At 45.2% G+C, this 21974-nt stretch overlaps 1 protein-coding gene across 20 annotated transcripts in view; it reads right to left on the reverse strand.

Moving 5' to 3' along the window:
* The window catches only part of CACNA1C (calcium voltage-gated channel subunit alpha1 C), a 444106-nt gene that overhangs the window by 11591 nt on the left and 410541 nt on the right, over positions 1 to 21974 (reverse strand). For 12 of the 20 annotated variants that reach the window (XM_026841170.1, XM_026841181.1, XM_026841173.1 and 9 more), the window contains 13 exons: positions 21806 to 21871; positions 18583 to 18674; positions 17604 to 17769; positions 16580 to 16707; positions 14855 to 14951; positions 10663 to 10765; positions 8351 to 8452; positions 6788 to 6915; positions 5524 to 5673; positions 4241 to 4593; positions 3337 to 3363; positions 1849 to 1977; positions 1263 to 1372 (listed from right to left, as the gene is read on the reverse strand). In XM_026841170.1, the coding sequence (XP_026696971.1) occupies positions 1263 to 1372; positions 1849 to 1977; positions 3337 to 3363; positions 4241 to 4593; positions 5524 to 5673; positions 6788 to 6915; positions 8351 to 8452; positions 10663 to 10765; positions 14855 to 14951; positions 16580 to 16707; positions 17604 to 17769; positions 18583 to 18674; positions 21806 to 21871 (1651 nt within the window). The remainder of the gene's footprint in view (positions 1 to 1262; positions 1373 to 1848; positions 1978 to 3336; positions 3364 to 4240; positions 4594 to 5523; positions 5674 to 6787; positions 6916 to 8350; positions 8453 to 10662; positions 10766 to 14854; positions 14952 to 16579; positions 16708 to 17603; positions 17770 to 18582; positions 18675 to 21805; positions 21872 to 21974) is intronic. The other 8 variants (XM_026841183.1, XM_026841182.1, XM_026841178.1 and 5 more) reach the window with 2 other exon arrangements.

Raw genomic sequence — 21974 nt, forward strand, 5'->3', positions numbered from 1 at the left:
TGCATTGTTTACTTGCTATAAAATTAAACTTCTTTAAATATGAGAAAGGTGCTCCCTATGCAAGAATTTAAAAGTACTGCGAAGCATGTTTATGAACAAGTGCACAGGCTTTACTTCTAAAGAATGGCAAATCCAGTATTAAAGATAGAGCTGCACAGCACACTAAAATATTTTGTCGACTTCTTGATCCTCTTGAAATTTTTCTAAAGAAGGAAATAAAATCAGAATTCTGAAAATAGTAAGTATCTATAATATTTGTTGAGAAAAGGCCCTAACCCAGAGAAAGTATGCCACAATGCAGATAAAATATATTTCCTCTTTCTAGACAAAAAACCTAGTAAAATGAGTATGACAGCACTGTATAAATATTCACAAGAAACTAGTTAATGAAGCACTGTATCAAGGCCTGCAAATTTGGCCTTACAGATAGATATAGGAATTGTCATTGCCTAATATTTGAAGTTTTGAAACAAAGTAAATGCTTTTAAAAAACTCAATTGTACAAACATCCTGAAGGATTTGAGTGAAGACTCAGTAGCCTCACTTTAAACATTATATTACCTTATCTGTCATTTTTGTTTTGTGAGAATATATTTTATGTACAGGATTCGTTTTAGTTTCTCCCCCAGATGTCCTTTTTCTCCACACCAGTACTCAGGAAAAAGGGTGAAAAATATTCTGCATAAAAAAGCTAATTTTCTTTCAGACTCTCACATTTGTCCTGCTTCTTTCATAAAATCCTGTGATTCATGGATTTCACCTGAGCGTAGTCTGCACACTCAAGCAATTGAAAATCTCCAGGTACAATTAAAGCAGAAAGCAAATTTGTATTGTATTAACTTAATCTGAGATTCACTGTTTTCCTCATAGTGAACAAAAGACAACCTCTCCTTTCTCCCTGCTGAACACACAGAGAACAGAACACCATATACTCAAGGCTAGTCCATTCGGTGACTTCCTGGTGATTGTTTGGAGAGTCTACAGTGCACTAATAAACTCCCCTAATTCACAGGAGGGCTTAATCAAACAGATCACAAGGACTATCCAAACAGCCACAGATTCATCTATTGACTGAGCATAAAGTCAGTAGAGTCATGTGCATGATCATGACCATATGCATCCCGTGGGATTCCTGGTCTCATGAGGTAAATGCAGCAAACAGCAACACCCGTGCCCACACATGCTGGGATTCCTCCAGTGAGATGTGAGAACTCAGTTGGGGCAGAGGAGAGCACAGCCTGCATGTCGTGCTGGGAGGTTACCTAGTGCTGAGGAGCACAGAAACCCTTTCTTCGGAGAATGCCGGGTGTCCTCTCCTTTGTTGTTTTCTGGTGGAGTAAGTTGTCTGTTTTCATCATCTTGGTATGCGAGCCTGTAAAAGGAGAACAGAGGGATTCAACAAAAGCAGCTGATATTGGGCAGAATAACCCCTCTTCCAGCAGGGAAGCCAGGAAGATCATGCTGTCAAATGGATGCAATAGCAAGCTAGCTTCAAACTGTAACTGTTCCAGGAGCAGTTACAAGAGACCATGAGACAGAGAACACTCTAAAGATGAGATCTGGGAACGTTAGATGATAGAAATGAATGTGGGGGAAGGCCCTCCAGATCCAGATGTCTCATTCAGGGGAGAGGGAAAATCCTATGTGAAAGATATCCTTTTCAATGTTACTTCTCAGTGCTGAACTTAATTTATTAAAAATTATTTTCTAATATCTGAGTTCTCTGACTAAAGACCTCTGTCCTCATCCCACAAATTGAAATATTTGTAGAAAAATGTCACCTCTTCCCACCTCTCCCCCTTAATTAAAGAACCATGCGACCAACTTGACTAAAGATGCAAAGCTTACATTTCGGTAGAGAGCAGACTTGGTTCACTACAGTACTCAATGTCTTCATTCAAATTTTCATCATAAGTCTCATCCTGAGACACTTCCTCTTGGCAAACAATTGCCAGCTGGCTGTCTCTGGAACTGGAGCTAATGAGCAAAAAAGACAAGTCAAGATATGGAGAGGGTAAAGACAACCTGTTAAAAAGACAAGAATGACAGGCTCCATCTGTCTCAGTTTATTATAATGCTGAAGAGCTATCATAGAAAAATCAATGTCTGAACAGAGCTGCAGAGTTCACAAATACAAAGCAACAACCTTCATCTGTGTCCTCTTTCAGAGGAAGAGTTTCTTAAATCAATGCTGAACAATACTATAAACGTATTATTTGTGACTAGATGTACTCTATAAATATGCACATCACACTGACCACATTTCCAAAGATGTAACTCACTGAACTCGAAGTAAAATCTGAAATGGGCTCTTGGAAATATAGCTTTTTCCCTTGTTGCAAAAGCCTTGGTTACAAATTTCAGAGAAGCCTCCTAAACACTAACAGTAATCCTCTCAGCTCAGTGGTGTATGGTCTCTGCCTCCTAAATCCATTCCTCTGCGGCATCTCTCCCCTCCTCCTCCTGTTCACGCTCTTGCTCCTTGCTGTCTTTTCCATCTTCAGTCCCCTTTTTCTCATCACTAACCACAGAGAGTGCTTCTACTGAATTAAGCAGGATCTGTTCAAACCCTTAATGTGACAGCCCTTAATTCCCTGCTTGCCTCATCTTTGTCCCTCTGTTTCACATCTCAGCCCTCATATTTCACTTAATTCTGAGTTTGTGTTTTCTGAGGAGTAAAGTAAAATCTGATAGTAGAATGAATCTTTGAGATACTGACATGGAGGTATTAGAGCCAATGTCAGTCTGTTACTAGCATTTACAGAAGAGAGCAGTGTGACAGGTTTTTTTTAATTTTTCAGGGATTGGATAGGAAACATTATTTTATTATTCGGTTTAAGTAAAAAGCATTGGGAGAAATGTGCATATGCATGGTATAAAACAGCCTGTAGGACAGTGCTTAAGTGACCTTTCTCCTGAGATGGGAGGCAAGTAAATCTGCTAAGGTACACAGGGAAGAAAAATCAGTACATGGCAGCTCCCCTTATTCAACACTCTGTTTAGCCAAACCATACAGAATTTTTGTATTAACACACCAGGGTGTACTTTACTGTGCTGTGACCAGAGAGTGTCTAGATGTGTGAGCCCAGCTAGAAACTAAAAAAACTCCAAATATAGAAACCAGCTAGAAACAGTCCATACACCTGACTGTGGGCAGAAAAGCCCTAAGTTGGGAGTATTTTCTGGAGATGTTGTGGTGATCCTTACCTCTTTTTCAGCCCAACTGACACCAAAAAGAAACGTTCGTATTCATCATTAATAGGGATTTGGATTTCAATGGGATGAACAATGGATCTTACACCCAGAGAGCATTAGAGCATGAGGGAGAACACGTACCGTCCCAGTGTTTCGTAGTAATGCGTCCTAATTCAAGGAAGGTGTCCGAAGAAGCAAGGAGAGAAAAGAACATCATGTTAGCAGCGTCACATCAGCACAAGTAAGCAAGCAGGAGGGTAGATGGTAACATACATTGTGCAGCTCCTGTGGCCTCCCTCAGGAAGGCACAAAATAGAAAAATCACTAGACTTTTTATTTGGGCATTTCTGTACGCACTGAATTTCTGCTGTCTTATTGTTCCATTCTGTCCTTTGCTGGGGCAGCATTTCTCTACTTTTTCACATTGTCCACACTCTGCACTGAAAAAAATTTTCCAGCTCCTTCCTCCTGTTACTGAAAGGGTTATCCCCCTCCCGCCCCACAATAAAAATGATACTCCTTTCATATTAGTCATCTGTGTGTAGACATCCTGAAAGCTGTCCAGAGAAGGGGATTTTCTTTGCTTTGCACAGTGTTGCATTTCTGAAAACCTTGCCTTCCTCCACCCAGAATGCCTTTGGTGACCTTTGTAGGGATGTGACCCACTGAATGAAAAATGATTGACTTCCACAAAGCTCCCTATCAGGTGCTTAAGAGATTAATTTCAGTCTCTTTCAGTTACCCGTTGATAAAACACCTCCCTGTGAAGGAGTGATAAATAAGACTCCTTTTGGTTCTTACAAAGATTTCTTCATGATAAAGCCCAAAGAAAGCAAGTCAGTAAGAGTGCTGCTTCTTTGCAGTGGTCAACTGATGCATATATGTTGTACTGTGGACTTTGGCACAAGTGGAGAACGCGAAGGCTCAATCCAGGCTGCAGGCTGGGCAATGTCTGCTGGGTGACTTCAGCTCGGCAGCAGTTCTCTGGTGTTTGCATGCATGTTCCTATACCTGGTCCATTGACTCACTCTGCTGTGAAGCTTACCTTTTGGAAGGTAGTTTCCAAGGAGCCTCCTGCACATGTATGGTGGGTGACAAGGGGGTCCCGTGGCCTTCCACTGTGCTGACAGTGCTTGGGTAGCTGGGGGGGCTGGGGAAACGGCACAGGGCAGTGTTGTTGGCATTATTGATGTTGGCATTGGACCCTGAAGATGAGTAGCTGCTGGGAGTGAAGGTGGAGTCCACCAGCTTCTCATGAGATGGAGACTCGGTATCTCCCTGGTTGTTGCCAGATTTGTTGATGTGCAAAGGTCGCTGGGTGGTGAATGTCTGGGGGAACGCACTCCTGCCATCACTTTGGTAATAGCTGACATGGTTTCCAAACAAGCCTCCGGCTCTCTGTCAGAAAAACAAGAATGATTTTCCTTTCATGTGTGAGAGGACCCAAGTGTAAGGACCATGCACACCTCTTCCAGAGGATAGTGCATGGACTTCTCTGTCAGACTAGGTACACGCTTTAGCTTCCTAAAATATTTCAGAGGACAGGCCAGGTGCATAGGTGAGGCAAAGGTGTCTCTACACCTCCCACTAGTCTTGGGAGTGCAGGACTGGGTAGGAATGCAAGAACCAGGTAACTGCTCTCTAGTTTTCACAGTGCAGTTGCAAAGAAACATTTAGACATGAGAGGGAATTTGAGAAGAGCATCAGAAACTATTAATGACCTGGAGGAGCAAATGAAGAAAGATTTAATGAGCCAGTTATGATTTATATGGTTTATATGATGAGTGGTGAAAGGGACTGACAGCATCTTTCTATAATGCAAGGAGGAAAATGCCAAAGGAGAGGAAATATTACCAGAGGAGAGAATTACAAGAAAGAGGGATCAATTAAGAAAGTGAAGATTTAGGTAACTTGTTCAGAAGGTTTCCTCCTTGCATAGGACCTCTATTGGGTTTAGGTGTTCTTTTTGGAAGGATGCTACTTGTGCCACTGAAAGAAGGAGTAAACAAAACCCTGAAGTGTGCCTGGCTGCTGCTCTGCAGACTGTAAGGCGGCTGAACAAATCTGTTCTTCAGACTCTTTGGTGGCCATTCTCATTCTGATTTTATTTAGGTTTTATGAGGGAAACTTCCTTTGAGAAGAAAATGGGATGAAAACTGTGCAAAGATCTTGGGACTTGGCACCCTGAATCCACCACTGTGTTTTTTAGTAGGGTCTAGAAAACAAGAAGGATGGACCAGCTGAAATACAGAATGCATGAAAGAGGAGGTAGCACTCTGAGCTCAGCCACTGGTCTAGTCTCAGCTTGCAAATTTATTCAGCACCTACCCGGAAGATATCATCTTCAGAGGCAGCAGAAACAGCTTCTTTCATGGCCTTATCTAGCTCTTCTTCAGCTGTCAGGTCTCCAGAAATTGCTCGTCGGATCTCTGGCCCAATGTCGTGAAGTGTGCGCAGACCAGCCTGCAAAACAGCAAACTATAGAGCTTCATATCTCCGAGTGGGTACAGGAGAAATAAACGCAGTGCTATTTCTTCCTAAGCATGGTGAAGACCTTTTACTTAATATATCATCTCCAGCTCCTAGAAAAACACCAACAAATCTCCATTTAGAGAGGGAGAAACTTCACAATCCAACCCAGGAATGTTTGTTGCTAGTCCTCTGGCTTCATCACAACAGGACATAGACATAAACCCACAGGCTTGACTAAGCAAGTCCGCATGCTTTCAACTTTGGATTCTCAGATCCACAACCAGAAGCCCTAGAGCAGCCACAGTTCCAGCTGAACCATGTACTCCATGCCTCTGGAAGTCTTGCCTTTTAATCAGCAGCTTAAATATGGATTTAATAGCTAAACTTCTGGCATCTGGACCTGGACAGTCCTCAAACCCCTCGATGACTGGAATCTGCTTCAGGGAGTCCATCCAGGGAAGTAAGCTGTGGGTATGCTGAGACCTCAGTCTGTATCTGTGCCTCTGTCACAGCACTTTTTAGCCTGCCGGAACTCCAGAGTCACCCTTTTTCCTTACTGTACTCTTGAGAGACATAAATGGTGCTGCTTTTACAGTAAATGCAGCTTTCTCATTATTTCACACAGCTTGGTAGTCCACCCAGTGAACATCTAGCATAGTGGTGAACAGATCCCAGGTTTTAAAGCCTGATGCCCTGCCCATTGGATGGCCCTGGCATCCAGGTATGCTTTTTGCTCTAACTGATTTTGCCTCTTGGCAACATGCTCTCCCTGACCCTGTTAGAGTTACTCCCCTCAGAAAGAGTAGAACGAATCTGTTAATAAGCAAATCTCTGCTTGACACTTCATACTAGTTGTCTAAAAGGAACCCAGATTTCAAATATTACTAGCAGATTGATAAACTCTGGATATACCTCACTTGTGCCTTCCACCTCCAGAGCTAAGAGGTGTGGCTTGTGGCACATACATGCATATCCAAAAGTACTGATGTGGTAATTCAAGGGGTCTACAAGCTCCTTTCCAGTGGGGATAGCCCATTACAGCCCCCAGAATGGTTGAGAGGAAAGTGGGGTCAAATGCCTCTACTGTACCACCCGTGTTTGTCCTATTCCCGCTTGTCACCTGCAAGGAGAGGGCGTTGCGCTGGGAGGGCTTGCCCACCAGTCCCTGTTCTTTACGTTTTTTGAACTTCCGGAAATACTCCTGAATCAGGAAAGTGGCGTAGAACTTTCCGACGGTCACCTCATCATCTGCAAAGGGGTATTAAAAATAAAATTGAATAAGCAACTGATTTTAAATAGTGTATTTTCTAATGTGAGCCTTGTGATTTGCAGCAGAAACACTAGGCACCACAGTACATCTCTGCTTTTTACAGCATCAGAATGCAGGGCTGAAGGAAGGGATTGCTCCGCAGCCAGAACTTGCTGTATGTAGTCAGGAGGAGAGGTGCACATGGCATATGGACAGACTGGCTCTGCTGGCAGAGAACCCCTATAGCTATGCACCTCTGGATGTACATTGTTTATGGTGAAGTGCCTCCAACCTTTGCAGTCTCTGGTATTGTACTGGTTTACCAGACAGGATCTTACTGTAACAGCAGCCTCCCAGTCTGGGTCAATGCATGCTGCTCTGTCTTATGATAGCCTAGGGTAATACATACTCAGAGTCTGTGCTCACCAACAGCATCTGACTGACCATCTATCCCAGACCTGATGTGGCCCTTCTCTGCACTGAAATTCTGTCTGGTTGTGCCTAGCATGGGTGTGAGCAAACCAAAATGATCACCTTTCCTCAGAAATGCAGTCATTGCTGTATTCTCACTCAATACAAACTGTCAGTCAGCCAAAATATGCACTAAGTTTTTAGTTTCCAGGTAACTCTCCTCCCTTCTCCAAACCCACTGAAAATTTTATAAGACATGGTCCTCTGACTTCAGAGCAGGCTGAGCAAGGTTCGGGATCTGTCTGCAACTGTTAACTAACTGCCAAGTGCTTTTTTGTGCTATAGCCCCTGGAGCCACCTGGAAGGTCAGTGAAGGGTACACTGGATGCCCATGTACCTGGTGTCCCAAGAAGCCTAGTAATTACACTCTACCAGGGATGCTGCATAGACACCCACAGCAGTCTGTTACACCAGTTCAGACTGGCTGAGGAATGTCCCTAGGTACATGAGTCTTTGACAGGTATCATAGCAGAAAGCAGAAAGCAGTTGTGTGAATAAAAAAAAGTGTTATATGCTGTAGTAGAGGTAGTTTTGCTAAATATGAAGGGGTTATGACATGGGGCTGCATCCTTAACTTGATAATCTCTTATGCAGTCAGATAAAGTTCATATCATCCTCCACTGGAGCTACTTAGCTCTGCCCGCTTCCTTTGCCCCTAGCAAGCACCAGGTAATGTCCAGGGGAGCAAATGCCTACAATCAAACTGGGACAAGATCTAGAAATAAAGGTTTCTAACTCCTATTATGCACCTTTTCTTCCTTCTGTGATTTCTCAGCAGTAAGAACAGGATATTCATGTTAGTACAGGCAGAAAGAGATCTCAGCATGATGAAATACAGGTAACAGCCTGTAGAAGAAATCTTGTCCCCCATATTCCACCTAATGATCGTGAGGTGCAGCAGGACATGTCAGGTGGGGAAGAAGACAGACAGGTTCAGACTCTAGGACAAGATCCTACACTCACCACCTGCAGGGGGCACCACCTGGTCCAGCAGCTTCATACTGGTGCGCTTCCAGATTTTCTTAATTATTGCTCTCAGCTCTTCGTTGGCTTGCTCCAGGTTACCTGCAGGGTGAAAATCATCAGAGACAGGAATTAAATGGACCCTGCAGAGGAGCAATTTCATGTCTGGCATGGCAGTCTTGGGAGAAAAATACCAGAGCTTTTTCAGTAGTGGAAAGTTTGGAGCAGAGGTGTTTTGACCATTGCTAAAGCCCCCACAGAACAAGAGGTCTTCTTCCTAAAAATGCATAGTTATCTCAGGGTAGGAAGGTGCCTGTGTTACTGACTGATAGTCTGCAACAGCCAGAAACAACACAAACATAGTGCCACTTCATCTCCAAAAGTAATAATCTCACCTAACACTTCAGATTTTAATTGAAATTCAGTGAAGACTGAATATGATGAGAATAGAGGTCAGTTAATGGGAAACTAAAGCTTGGGAAACACAAATAATTGGTGGTAAAGATGCATCTAGAAATCTGAAGACCTGGGCCTGCTTGCAGTACTTCCCAAGAATTACCTGCGGCAATCCCTGCCTCCCAGCAGACATCAAGTTCTTCACATGGTGCCAAGAGTCTGCCCTGGAGAGCCTGCACAGTGCTGTGACAGGGCATTACAGGCGTGTGTAAGGCCTTCACTATCCAACTCAGAGGAGTGTCCAAGGATACTTGTGTTTGCTGTCTGAAGAACAGCATAGGCAATAACAAGCCTTTTATGTAACTGTCTGAACTTAGATTTTACATGTTCCTCCAAGGGACTCTGAGCTAAATGAGACGTTAATCAAGCCACACTACCCCTCTGAGAGCAAGTGAAGCAGATTTGGTTTATATCCTTTCCTTCTTGATACCCATTTCCTCCCAAATGACTCAGCTTCAATTTTATTTCTTGATTTATGTACACTCAAACCCCTTATAATCAAAGCTTTCTTCTCTCTCTAGGTGTATGAAACCATTCTCTTGTCCTCCTAAAGGTGCTGTTCCTGCAGATTTTCTTATTGCTCCCCAGCATTAAGGCTCAGTGTGCTGCACAGGGCTCTGCATGGCAGTAGCTCTCTAAATAGGATGCAGTGAAGTTAGGGACACCGAGTAACTTGTTAAGGATGGAATAGGTGGACAGCATCAAAGGCAGAAATCAGACTCAGAAGGACTAATTCCAAACTCCTGCCCTAACCACTTACAAGATCCTGCTAAGGCAACAAAGCAAGCAAGCAGTTTGAGGCTTTAGGTGATTTCCCAGGAGTTCACTGGCAATGAGTGAGAGTTTGAGGCTAAAATGGACAAGAACACTGAGTCCTTCTAGGGTCTCTATTTCACAAGACACAAGATGTCCTATGGAGGTTGTGGTTGGCTTTTTCCTCAGGAGAGCCTATTTGGCTGCAGTCAAATTTTGTTTAGCACAGCATTCAAGGCCTTAATATAATTTTTAAATTTTACCACTTTTTTTAGCTCAACTATCAGTGTAATCCTGGCACAGCAAGCTAGGGTTCTGCTGGTCTCTGCTTTCCTATGCCTGAAATGTAATGCAGCCACTCCTGAGGCAGAGATGTTTAGCTGTGAATCATAGACCTGCGTGCTCTTTTAGACCATCTCATCAATACACGAAGCCAGGTTTGGACTCAGGACCAATATCTTTAATTACAGCAGGCAACAGAGTGCAACAAAGGGGACAAGCTGAGCCCAAAATCCTGCCTGCTTTCCCCCACTATACATGCTGGCCCTGGAAAGCTATTAAAAGCCCATTTGCTTCTCATCCGCCTTTATCCTACAACATTACTGTCACTACAGTGTGATATTAACTCATGATGTTAACTGCTAATGGAAGCACAGGAGGAGTTTTAGTGAAGTGAGACCCTCCAGTCCAAGCTCTTTTGCCTTCCTTGGATTAGAAGATCAGTGATAACAGCAGTCAAAAAGTGGCCCAGCTCTGCAGCCAGTCTGCACAAGGGGAGGCTTCTTTTCCTTCCCCTCATCACTATTTGAGCAGACACTGATCTAAAACTTTTAACTTTGAGACCATTGTAAAGAACATGATCAATAATCTGAGATGATACTATGGGAAGAACCAGCTTTCTAGGTAACTGGAAACACTGTTCTCTCCCTAGAAGATATTATTCCTCCAAACATCTTTACATTGCTTTTTGTACCATGTGCTGCATATGAGTAACTGAGATAATTTTACGCAAGATGACCTTATTGTTGTATTCCAGCTCAGCACACTTAGGTGTGAATACCACTCAGCTACCTTCGTAGCCTTGCAGTCAGCAAGCTTCTTACCTTCTGTCTTGATCCTCAGTGCTGTTCTGACCAATGCAAAGAGAGTGGCATTGAACATGACAGTCCCATCACTGTTCAGTGGCATATTCATGGAGACAAGGCGCTGTGGAGTAAGAAGAAAGAAAACAATCATAGTGCCAACACATGGACTGAAGCATGCTCTTCCTTATGCCCTCGTGATGCCCTCCACACCTGCCACCCCTCTAATGTAAGCATCCATGGCCTGTGAATTTAGTTACACAATTATAAAAGTACTTATAATTTCCACTTATGGTCCCAACAATGGTGTGCTTGCCCTGTGGTCTCTCTCCTGTTGCTAGATACCCTGTTTTCTTCAGTGTGGCTGTCGCTTTCTAAACTTTGTTTTCCCCAGTAGCCAGTGGGCATTTGCCCAGACTGTATTACATGGACAGAGATTTGTTCCAGTCCCCAAACCATTTGGTTTCTAAATGACACCTTTTTTCTTATGAAGAGAAAACTGATTTCTTTAAACCTTGTGAGGCACTTGCAAACTCACCTGCACTAAAGCTGAGCCTGGTGCAAATGTAAACAGAGCGCCAGAATCTTTCAAGTGACAGGCTTAAAGATAGGGGATTAATGAACCTGAAAGCCAGTCTGCTTTATCCAACTATTCCCCTTCTCCCTTTTAAAACAGAATCACAAAATCACAGAATCATCTAGGTTGATAAAGACCTTGAAGATCATCTAGTCCAACCATTAACCTAACACTGACTGTTCTCAACTACAGCATATCCCTAAGTGTTATGTCAACCCAACTTTTAAACACCTCCAAGGATGGGGACTCCACCACCTCCCTGGGCAGCCCATTCCAACACCTAACAACCCCTTCTGGATTCCTAATATCTAGTCTAAACCTTCCCTGGTGCAACTTGATGCCATTACCTCTTGTCCTCTTGCTTGTTACTTGGTTAAAGAGACTCATCCCCAGCTCTCTGCACTCTCCTCTCAGGTAGCTGTAGAGGGCGATGAAGTCTCCCCTCAGCCTCCTCTTCTCCAGACTAAACCCCCCCAGTTCCCTCAGCCGCTCCCCGTACGACCTGTGCTCCAGACCCTGCACCAGCTCTGTTGCCCTTCTCTGGACACGCTCGAGTCATTCAATGTCCTTTTGTAGTGAGGGGCCCAAAACTGAACACAGGAATCGAGGTGCGGCCTCACCAGTGCTGAGTACAGGGGTGAGATCCCTTCCCTGTCCCTGCTGGCCACGCTATTGCTGACACAAGCCAGGATGCCATTGGCCTTCTTGGCCACCTGGGCACACTGCTGGCTCCTGTTCAGCTGGCTGTCAATCAGCACCCCAGGTCCCTCTCTGACTGGCAGCTCTCCAGCCACTCCTCCCCAAGCCTGTAGCGCTGCTGGGGGTTGTTGTGGCCCAAGTGCAGCCCCCGGCATTTGGCCTTATGGAAACTCCTCCAGTTGGCCTCAGCCCATGGCTCCAGCCTGTCCAGGTCTCTCTGCAGAGCCTCCCTACCCTCGAGCAGATCAACACTCCCACCCAACTGGGTGTCATCTGCAAACTGACTGAGGGTGCACTCGATCCCCTCGTCTAGATCATCAATAAAGATGTTAAACAGGAGTGGCCCCAAAACTGAGCCCTGTGGGACACCACTTGTGACCGGCTGCCAACTGGATTTAACTCCATTCACCACAACTCTTTGGGCCTGGCCATCCAGACAGTGTTTTCACTCAGAAAAGTGTGTGCCCATCCAAGCCACGAGCAGCCAGTTTTGCCAGGATAATGCTGTGGGAATGGTGTCAAAGGCCTTACTGAAGTCAAGGTAGACAACATTCACAGCCTTTCCCTCATCCAATAAGCAGGTCGCCCTGTTGTAGAAGGAGATCAGGTTTGTCAAGCAGGACCTGCCTTTCCTAAACCCATGCTGACTGGGCCTGAGAATCTGGTTGTCCTGCATGTATTGTGTGACGATACTCAGGATGATCCATTCCATCAGCTTCCCGGGCACCAAAGTCAAGCTGACAGGCCTGTAATTTCCTGGATCATCCTTCCGACACTTCTCATATATGGGCGTCACATTGGCTAATTTCCAATCTGTTGGAACCTCCCCAGTCAGCCAGGACTGCTGGTAAATGATGGAAAGCAGCTTGGCAAGCACCCCAGCCAGCTCCTTCAGCACCCTCGGGTGTATCCCATCCCGTCCCATAGACTTGTGTGCGTCTGTGTGATGCAGCAGGTCACTGACTGTCTCCTCCTGGATTGTGGGGGGGTCGTTCTCCCAGTCTCTGTCTTCTGGTTGAGGAGGCTGGATTCCCTCAGTACAACTAGTCTTGTTATTAAAGACTGAGGCAAAGAAGGCATTAAGCACCTCAGCCTTCTCCTCATCACTCATTCCCATGTTTCCTCCTGCATCTAGCAGGGGATGGAGGCTCTCCCTCGTCTTTCTTCTGCTGTTGACATATAGAAACATTTCTTTCTTGTTATCCTTGACTGCTGCAGACAGATTAATTTCTAGCTGGGCTTTAGACCTCCTGATTTCCACCCTGCATAGTCTCACAGCATCTTTGTAATCACTGAGTGGCTAGCCCCTTCTTCCAAAGGCTGTAATCTCTCCTTTTCTCCCTGAGTTGCAGACAAAGCTCCCTATTCAGCTAGGGTGGTCTTCTCTGGCGTTGGCTTCTCTCAGAGCACCTGGGAACAGTCTGCTCCTGTACCATTAAGACTTCCTTCTTAAAGAGTGTCCAGCCTTCATGGACCCTATACCATTCAGGACTGTCTCCCAAGGGATTCTGTCAAGCAGGTGCCCAAACAAGTCAAAGTCAGCCCTTTGGAAGTCCAGGAACTCGGTTCTGCTGCCCCCTCTCCTGGCCTCTCTAAGAATACAGAACTCTCTTATTTCATGATCTCTGTGCCCTAGTCGGCCTCTGACAGCCACATCATCCACGAGTCGTCCTCTGTTCACAAAGAGGAGATCCAGCAGGGCACCTTCTCTGGTCGGTTCTCTCACCAGCTGCATTAGGAAGTTATCTCCCAAACATTCCAGGAATCTCCGGGACTGGTCCCGCTCTGCCGTGTTGTATTTCCAGCAGATGTCTGGGAGGTTAAAGTCTCCCATAAGAACAAGCCTTGCAGTAATTCTGTAAAGCCACGTAGGACAGAGAATGAGAGCTGAATACTGTTGCAGCTGCAGGGTGAACTTCAGTGAGACCAACAACTGAATATCTGAGACAGATGTAGCAGAGTCACCAGATCATACATCATCACTTTTGCCTCAGAAGGTAAGAGACACCAGAGATTTGGTTTGAACTCCTATGCTTTCAGGGGTTGATTCTGTTTGAGTTCTGTTTTCTGCCACTTTCATGCAACAGGCCCGGTTCAGTACCAAATTGGAGGAAAGCATGTCATCCCCCCATCACTACCACTCCAATCATAGACTGGGGGGTTTGAACCAGGTCGAGACAAGGAACAACTGTTAGACAGCAGACTGAAAGGGATCGGCAGTAGGCCACAGAAGTCATATATTTCTGTCTACAGGCCCCAGGCTTTGTATTTTGCTCTGAGACTGATATAAATACAAGTGTCACGTACAAACTCTGGGACTTGCAAGGAGATGAATGAAGAACTTCAAGTGAAGGAAGCATAAAGGTTATAAACATGTCATTGTTCACTAGAGAGAGTCCTTTTTCATAGTTGGAGTCTTACAACCAAAGAAATGAGTGAGACATTTTCACAGAAAATCTGTCCTTGCCCTTTGTGTACTTTAATACCATGCTCACTTTGCTGTTTAGTATCTGTCAGTTATTTAAGGAAGAATGAGAGGTTAACACTAGGTTTCTGGTGCACTGCTTAGTCCAAAGAAAGTCTCAGAGATACTTGCCCTGTTATTCCTGTCTGTCCTAATCTCTCTTGGGATACGTGTTTTATACTGCAAACATATGTGTGGTTGATTCAGCACTCAATATTTGAGGGCTGTAGTAAGCATGGATGTTCTCTCCCAGCTTGAGAGAGGGCTGGCAGTGTGCTGATGCCTCTGACTAGTGGACACCCCAGCTGGGGGGTGACCCCCAGCCCTCAGTTAGGTTGTAGCTGCCCAGAGGAGCCGGGAGGTGTGGCAAGACAGCCAGGGAGGGGCAGTTCAAACCCGTGCTGTTGCCACAGTGGGGCTGCACAGGCCGCCTCTCCTGCCCCAGCCTTTCCCACAGCTGCAGTGTGCCTTACTTTGCAAGCCACTCGGTGAGGGCAGAGCTTCCCGAAGCCCAGGGGGGGCTGGATCCGTCGGAGCAATGTCACCACATCCAAGTGTTTGATCCGTCCCCTAAAGAAGAAAGCACAGTGAGGGTCGCATCCTCAGTGTGGGTCAACCTGCTGACGTGCCTGCAGAGTGTGGATGCAGCTATAAGTGTCACTGAGATCTCTGTGGCCCCACAATGCATTCCATGTAGCCTGGACATAGCTTCAGGTATTATTTCAGACCTCTTGCATTCCGTGCATTCCTCAGGATTTGCCCAGCACTTGAATAACTCCTACTAAAAAGCCAGCTGTCAGTCATACAACATTTAATACTTGCAAGAATTGACTTCAATCAATTAGTGCATGAATGGACAATTTGGGTTGTCCTCCCACCACTGACCTGCTGAAAATCTATGCCTGCTTCTTTACTTGTAAGTCTTAGGGCTATAGCAAGCAGAGAGGTGCAACTCTCATTTTTCCTGGCACTTTACCTCCCATATATATATAGCCCCAAGCCACTGTCTTTTGATACTTGTTTATGCTTCAGGCTGTCACTGGAGCCTGCGCATAACAAAGTGCTGAACTTCCTCCATAGCAGCAGGTGGGTTTCTTTTAAGTTCTGTAAATGGCATCTCAAAAGACAAACTCTCTCATGGAGGGAGCAGACCTATCAGAGCCAGAGGTGGGGCTTCAAGCATGGGACATGGATAGGGAAGACAAAAAAAAGAGCTTCTCATTTATAGATGGAAAGGAACAGGATGTCGTCTGGACTGAGAGGCTATCTATTATATGGCTTCAGCCACAGCAGTCCTACCTTCAAACAAGCACAAATAGTAGTATCTGTTTTGTTAACAAACAGTGTATTTATTAGAATTCTGTGCTTATGCCCTATCCATATTAAAAGTCTCTCTGGGAAGTCACCATGGATGGGAAGAAGGGTTTCAATTTATGTATCACTCTGATAATGTGACATGGCTTCACGTATTGCAGAACCTGAGCCCAAATTAATCTTGACACTATGTCTCCTAAAGAGATCTGCTTTTAGTTTACACCAAGATTTCTTTCCACAGTTTTTGCATTATGAAGGGGGCTTTGCAATTACAATTGTCAACTGTACTGTAATGCCAAAAGGATCTAAATGCACTTTAAGCCCAAGCATGTGTCAAACAGTGCATATAATACTGAATGTTAGTTAAGCCCTTGTGTGAGTTGTTCTTGTGTAACTTTAAATCCCTGCAAGTCTGCTAATATGAATAACCCTGCAGACAATGTAAAACAGCCATCTGAAGGTAAAGGTTGTGATGGGCCTATATGACTTATGACAAAATGGATATTTGAGCACAGCAGCTCTGCTGTGAGTAGAAAGTCAAATAGAAGAGTCACAGCTCAATATCCCTAACACATGCAACAATAAACCAACCTTACAACCTCCTTTGGTTAACTTCCTGCTTCCCCTCCCTAAACAATCTACATCTCCAATGTCCTGCCAGGTAACAGTTCAGCTTAAATGATGAGAGTTTTGAGTGTATCCTTGCACTGCTGGATTATGGATTGACCACCAGATACCCTGTGAAGGTATCTTTTTTAGGATTTTTGTAGAAAAAATAGCGTTCCTGAAGGGGGAGCATGGCGCTTACTGCACTGGGTCTAGAGAACAGAAAATAATGGGCCTGTTCTCCCTGGGAGCTCTGATATCCAGGCTGGGTTACTTACTTGGCTTCAGGGTCATACTCTGCCCAGATCCTTTTAAACTCATCCAGGTGGTGTGGTCCTAAAATGGACCAGTCCCGTGTCAGGTAATCAAAGTTATCCATTATAACAGCTACAAAAAGATTGATGATCTGCAAACAAGGAGAGAGATGACTTGATGGTTGAGGCAGGTAACTGTAGACTTCACTGGGTTCTCTATTTAAGGTCTGGATTTGGATTTACAAAACTAGGAAGCAATTGGGAGTGATTTCTCTGTTCCTCCATGCCAGCCCCTCAGTTTAAATGGGAAGATCCCAGAGGCCAGATATTCTCAGCTGGTCACATTTTTGTCTTCCCTACTAAATGGATGAGGCCCAAGTTTGCTGAATGCTTAGACGTGCTGTGATGGCTTTTTATTCACCTGTGTCGTTGCCTGGCAGAACAGGATAGTGGTGGGACAATCAGGGATTTCTCCTCTATAGGCAGTGGGGCTGAGATAAAAGTCTTTTCTTCTGGCCCAGGACCAAAACTTTAAAAATGTTGCTGCTGTTCACTGGGAGAGTTCTGAGCACTGATGCCAGCTGTAGAGCATGTGCTGTCGCTCTAAGCAATGCTGCATTGCCAACACGGAGCAGATGCAAGTGGGATATGTGTATTCTCACAGTCATTACTGCTGGCAGGGGAGGAAAAACCTGCTCAGCAGCCAGAAGGAAGGTAGGAGGGAAGGTGGGAAGTGTGGCTGAGGCGTTGCTAGCCTCAGCACAGCCCACAACACGCTAATTTGGTTTTCTCATCGAGGGGGAGGGGGAAAGAGTGCTCCTTTGCTGTGCACAAAGGATTGGGATTGGAAGCAGAGCATCCCCCAGAGCTGGAGGGAAGAAGAAATGGCAGTGATCAAGGGGGTGTGGTCACTGAAAGGGTGCTGCTGGGAAAAACCCCATGGGGAGATTTTCTCTCTTTGAGATCATTCTTCTGCTGTGCAGTGCTGATGTCTGGGGAGGCAGGGGCTCAGTCTGAGGACAGGTTTTGGTTGCTGGGGTAAACTCACCAGGAAGGCACAGAGCATGTAGAAGCTGATGAAATAGAAGACAGCGAAGCTGCTGCCACAAGAGTGATCTGCTTCGGTGGAGTTGGCTGGCTCCGACTCTGGGTCGCACTTCTTGTCTGGGAGACATGCCAGCATGATTTCCTGCCAGGCCTCACCAGTGGCACACCTAGGCATGGCAAAGGGCAAAGGAAGACAGCAGTGACCTTTGATGTGACAAGGACTGGCACATTAGCACCCCATTCCTGCTCCCATGAACATTAATGGGAGTTTTGCCACTGAGGTCAGTTAAAAGCAAGTTAGGCTGATAACTGAGCTTTGACACACATTGGCATACCCTGCTGCTCTTTTTAGCTTTGTTGCCAAAATCAGTGTTGTTACTGACTGGCTTTGGCTAGTCTGGGTATGGGGCTATTATGTTCCAACCAGCCAGAGTCATCAAGACGTGTATGACACAGCTATGGATTGCATGAAAAAACTCCTTGAAAATGAGGAGAGAGCACTGAATATGTGTCAACTCCCCACCTTGTCAGCACCCCTCCCTGGCGCCAGCACATCTGGCCACAGCTGGAGCAGGATGATGTGCTAAGCTCAGCTGGGCAGAGCCATGCCAAAGCATGAGTGGGAGCTCATGTCCCTTTCCCTGCTAAAATAAGCTGGAAGTCATACTGGCTAGGTTTGAACGGAAGGAGTTTGTTATGCATATCAACATTTGAGAGCACTGAAAACTGGCTACCTTTTTTCTGAGTGGGAGGACTTGCCTCCCTCCCCAGCACTGAGTGTTGGCCAGTGTCAGCTGGCAGGGTACAAAGCTTAAGGGACCAGTCGTTTCATCTGATGTAATTTCTAGGCTCCCCCGCTAAGGCACAACATGTTTCTACTCACCTCGTGAGCATGACACAGTAGGAAGAGATAATCTGTGCCCAAAAGCAGAGGAATCGTGCTCCCAGACTGACACAATCCAGAGCTGTCAGACACCCACCTGAAAAGCAGCAGCACTGCCTGGGGGAAGGTCTGGAAGTTGTTGTTGCGGTTGATTTCTGTGGTATCGTTCAGTGCAATTTTACCAAACACCTGGCAGAAAGCAAAGGTCTTTTCAGGTTAGCCCTGCAAAATCCCCAAATCTCTTGTCAACTGTAGCTCTTGGCCTCACCGTGACTCTGAAACTTAACAGAATCTGTTCTCCTAAAAAAAATTGTTTCCACAGGTCTTTCATATTTGCTGTTGCCTCCCTTGCTTGTACTTTATCACCAGAAAAGCACTCATTTTGTAGCAAGAAGCATTTTCTGTTAGAACAAGACATCCTTCCTTACTTCATATGCTGTGAATACATGATATGGGGACTTATTTTAACAGGTACTCATATGGGGAGGGGGTCCAGCTGAAAGAAGTCAATAACACAGCAGAAAAGGCTCCTTCCTTCATTGCTTATCTGTCCTCACCAGAAGGAAGTTATAGCAAAAGACCAGCAGCTGCAAAGCCATGAGCTTCCAACTCTGTGGGGTGCCTTGGATCTTCCCAAAACAACTGAAGTACATTGCCTTGTATCTGGAGATTGTCCAAATGCCTGCCCTTCTAATAGCCATCCCTGTCACCAGCAGGTGTCCCAGGCCCCCTCCTCCTGCCTCCCCCAGAATGCAGCAGTGTGAAGATAATGACTAGATTTGCCCAGACAAGGATGGCTTACAGCTTCCTTCCACGCCCAATGAACCACTGCTGCACCAACTAGTTTATCCAGTGATCGCACAGAGCCTGCAATGATCACCAAACCCTTGTAGAGGTCTGTCCTTGGATGTGAAGTCCCCAGTGCAGCAGAATTTCAGGCTTCTTTGGAAAAGTCTGATATAGGTTTGAAACTTTTGGGTACTGGGACTGAGAGCTTAACAAATGTTGCCTGGCAGAAAGGTCTCTGCACAGCATAGTCAGTCAGGACTATATATTCCCCATCAATAGCAACGTGACAGAGATCTCAAGGACCAAGAGCTGTAATCTTGTAGCCAAAACAAGCAGCAGGAATAGAGCAGCTCTGAGAGAACATGGAGCTTCTTTTCAAGCAAATGTCACTGATAATTAACATCCCAAGAGAAACAACGATGTGAAATGAAGCACAGGGACAATGGTGGGGAGGCCATGGCAGGTGGGAGGGAGGGTCTGTACATGGCAGCTTTCTGCAGGGTGCCTCATGGACATGTGGGCCTTCCCAGCCCCAACCACCTCCACGCCACGGGTAGCAGTGACAGCCCCAGCTGCACTCAGGAGGAGCAGGAGGACAGTTTAAATGCTCAGAGGCAGTTTGAGCTGAGGCAGCCTGTATTTTTAATTTCAGCCAAGCATAGGCAAGGGAACTTCCCATGCTTGAAGTCTGATTTTTCTTTCAACCCTGCAGCTCCCCTCACACACGAGAAACTGGTGGCAGCTACCAGGGGTGCTTTGCATCAGGCACCTATAAGGAGCTGTAGGTAGAGGTTCTCTCATATGGCCTCTCCAGTCTGTGCCTCCTGGGCCATGATGTGAGTGGCTTCATCTATCAGCATCAGTTTGGATTTTTCCACTTGAGCACATTAGGTAGCGAGGCTTGAATGTTGTTACGCTCCAGGTCAGGGTAGTAGCTGAGATAAAGTGGTAGGTCTCCTTTATATGGGAAATTCTTGTATTTTCATCAGCTCTGGTACATCTAGTCTTTCAAGGTAGCTGCTTAATGGAGTGAAGAAAGATTTTCCTTCCTACGTATCCCTGCATGTGAGGGAACTCTATGTATAGTCAGCAGGTTCAAGAGAGCAGCACACAAAATGTCTGAGATGCTTTTTGGACAAAAAGTGATGATAATAGGTCTGTTGGCTCTAAGCAAAGAGGGAAGATGAGAAAAGTTGGTTTTCTCATTGGAAGACAGGAGGGCAGAAAGCAAGCTAGTAATCTAGATCAATGTGAAAGACAGATGTATGATCTTCAGGCTGATGAAATGATTTAAACAGAGGCTTGAATGTAAGCCAAGGCTTAAATAGCCAACTTAGAACTAGCTGACAGAGAAGGGAATAGAATTACAGAATAAAACATCTAGCCCTGAGTGCCCTGATCATTGTAGACCCCATCCACATGGGTGCTTGGAAGACATTTTTAATGCTTTGTGTAGCTACATAACACTAGTGTAACAGTCTCAAGTGATTTTTCTGTATAGCACAGGTAATCCTGTAAGATCTTGGCCATTTGAGCTCATTAGGTATCAAAGGCAAAACTGTCAAGTTTACAGTATTAGCCTAGTAGAATAAAGGACAGCTGTAATTACTGGAGGCAATTGAGATAACCTGTGATAATTCAAAAAAAGTTTAGTTTTATTTTTCAAACTGGGGCAGAGCAGATGAGTCTATGAAAAGATAGGATTATAATAACAGGAAACAAATTAAAACAAGGTCACAGAGGTCAGATGATTTTTGTCACAAATTCTGTTGGCATTGTGAAACCAAGAAGATTGTCACGTTTGATGACCTCTGGAAGCAATCACACCATGTCTTTCTATACTTTGGTCTCTAGTCCCAGGTGGCTGACTTGTCTGAGATCTTTAATTAACACTGAAGTGGAAAGTGAAGCTTAGTTTGAAAAGCAGTACAGCAAATGAGGCTGAGACTGTCACAGACTGGGCCTATATCCCATCCATTCTTCACTGGTCTGTATGCAACAACAATTGCTTGCATAGGTGAATGCTCAGGCTGGTCCCAAGTTCATTTTGCAAACTGAATAGAAAATTGTATTGATGCAGCTTCCTGAAGAACTGACACAAACACAGAGTGTCAGTATGATGGGTTTGATCCCATATTTACCTTCACAGGTGTAAATCAAAAGCTGCTCTTTACAACTCAGCGGAAGTTATGCTAGTGTGAAAGTGATGGGAAAGAAAAATTGGGTTTGTTCTGTGCAGCATGGCCATAAGCCCACTGAAACAACTACTTTGAACCAATGAGGCACAGTCCTTTTACTGTTTGCATATTGCATTCTGCCATTAAATGGGTTGTGGCTTTTGAGTGTGTTCTGCTCCTGTTGGAAGTGGATAGGCAGACAATGTTTTCCAACAAAGTTATCTGCTGTCTTACCTTAATGGGTGAAAACATTCTTGTAAGCCCCTACAACACATTGATCTAGTTACTTTATAAGTCAGTTAACAAAACTCTAACGGGAGAAGACAGACAGATGAGCTTTTTAGCATCACTTACCTGCATCCCGATCACGGCGTAGATGAAGAACAACATCACTATTAAAAGAGCCACATAGGGGAGAGCCTAGAAATGAAAGAAAAAAGAGAGAGCACTGTGTCTCTACAGAGCCCGACACACTGGAGCCTGGCTCATGCTCCTGGCTTTGGGAAACTGGGCGGAGGCTGTC

The sequence above is a fragment of the Athene cunicularia genome (genome assembly GCF_003259725.1).
Source record: "Athene cunicularia isolate RWA chromosome 1 unlocalized genomic scaffold, athCun1 chr1_part2, whole genome shotgun sequence".
Classification (NCBI taxonomy): domain Eukaryota; kingdom Metazoa; phylum Chordata; class Aves; order Strigiformes; family Strigidae; genus Athene; species Athene cunicularia.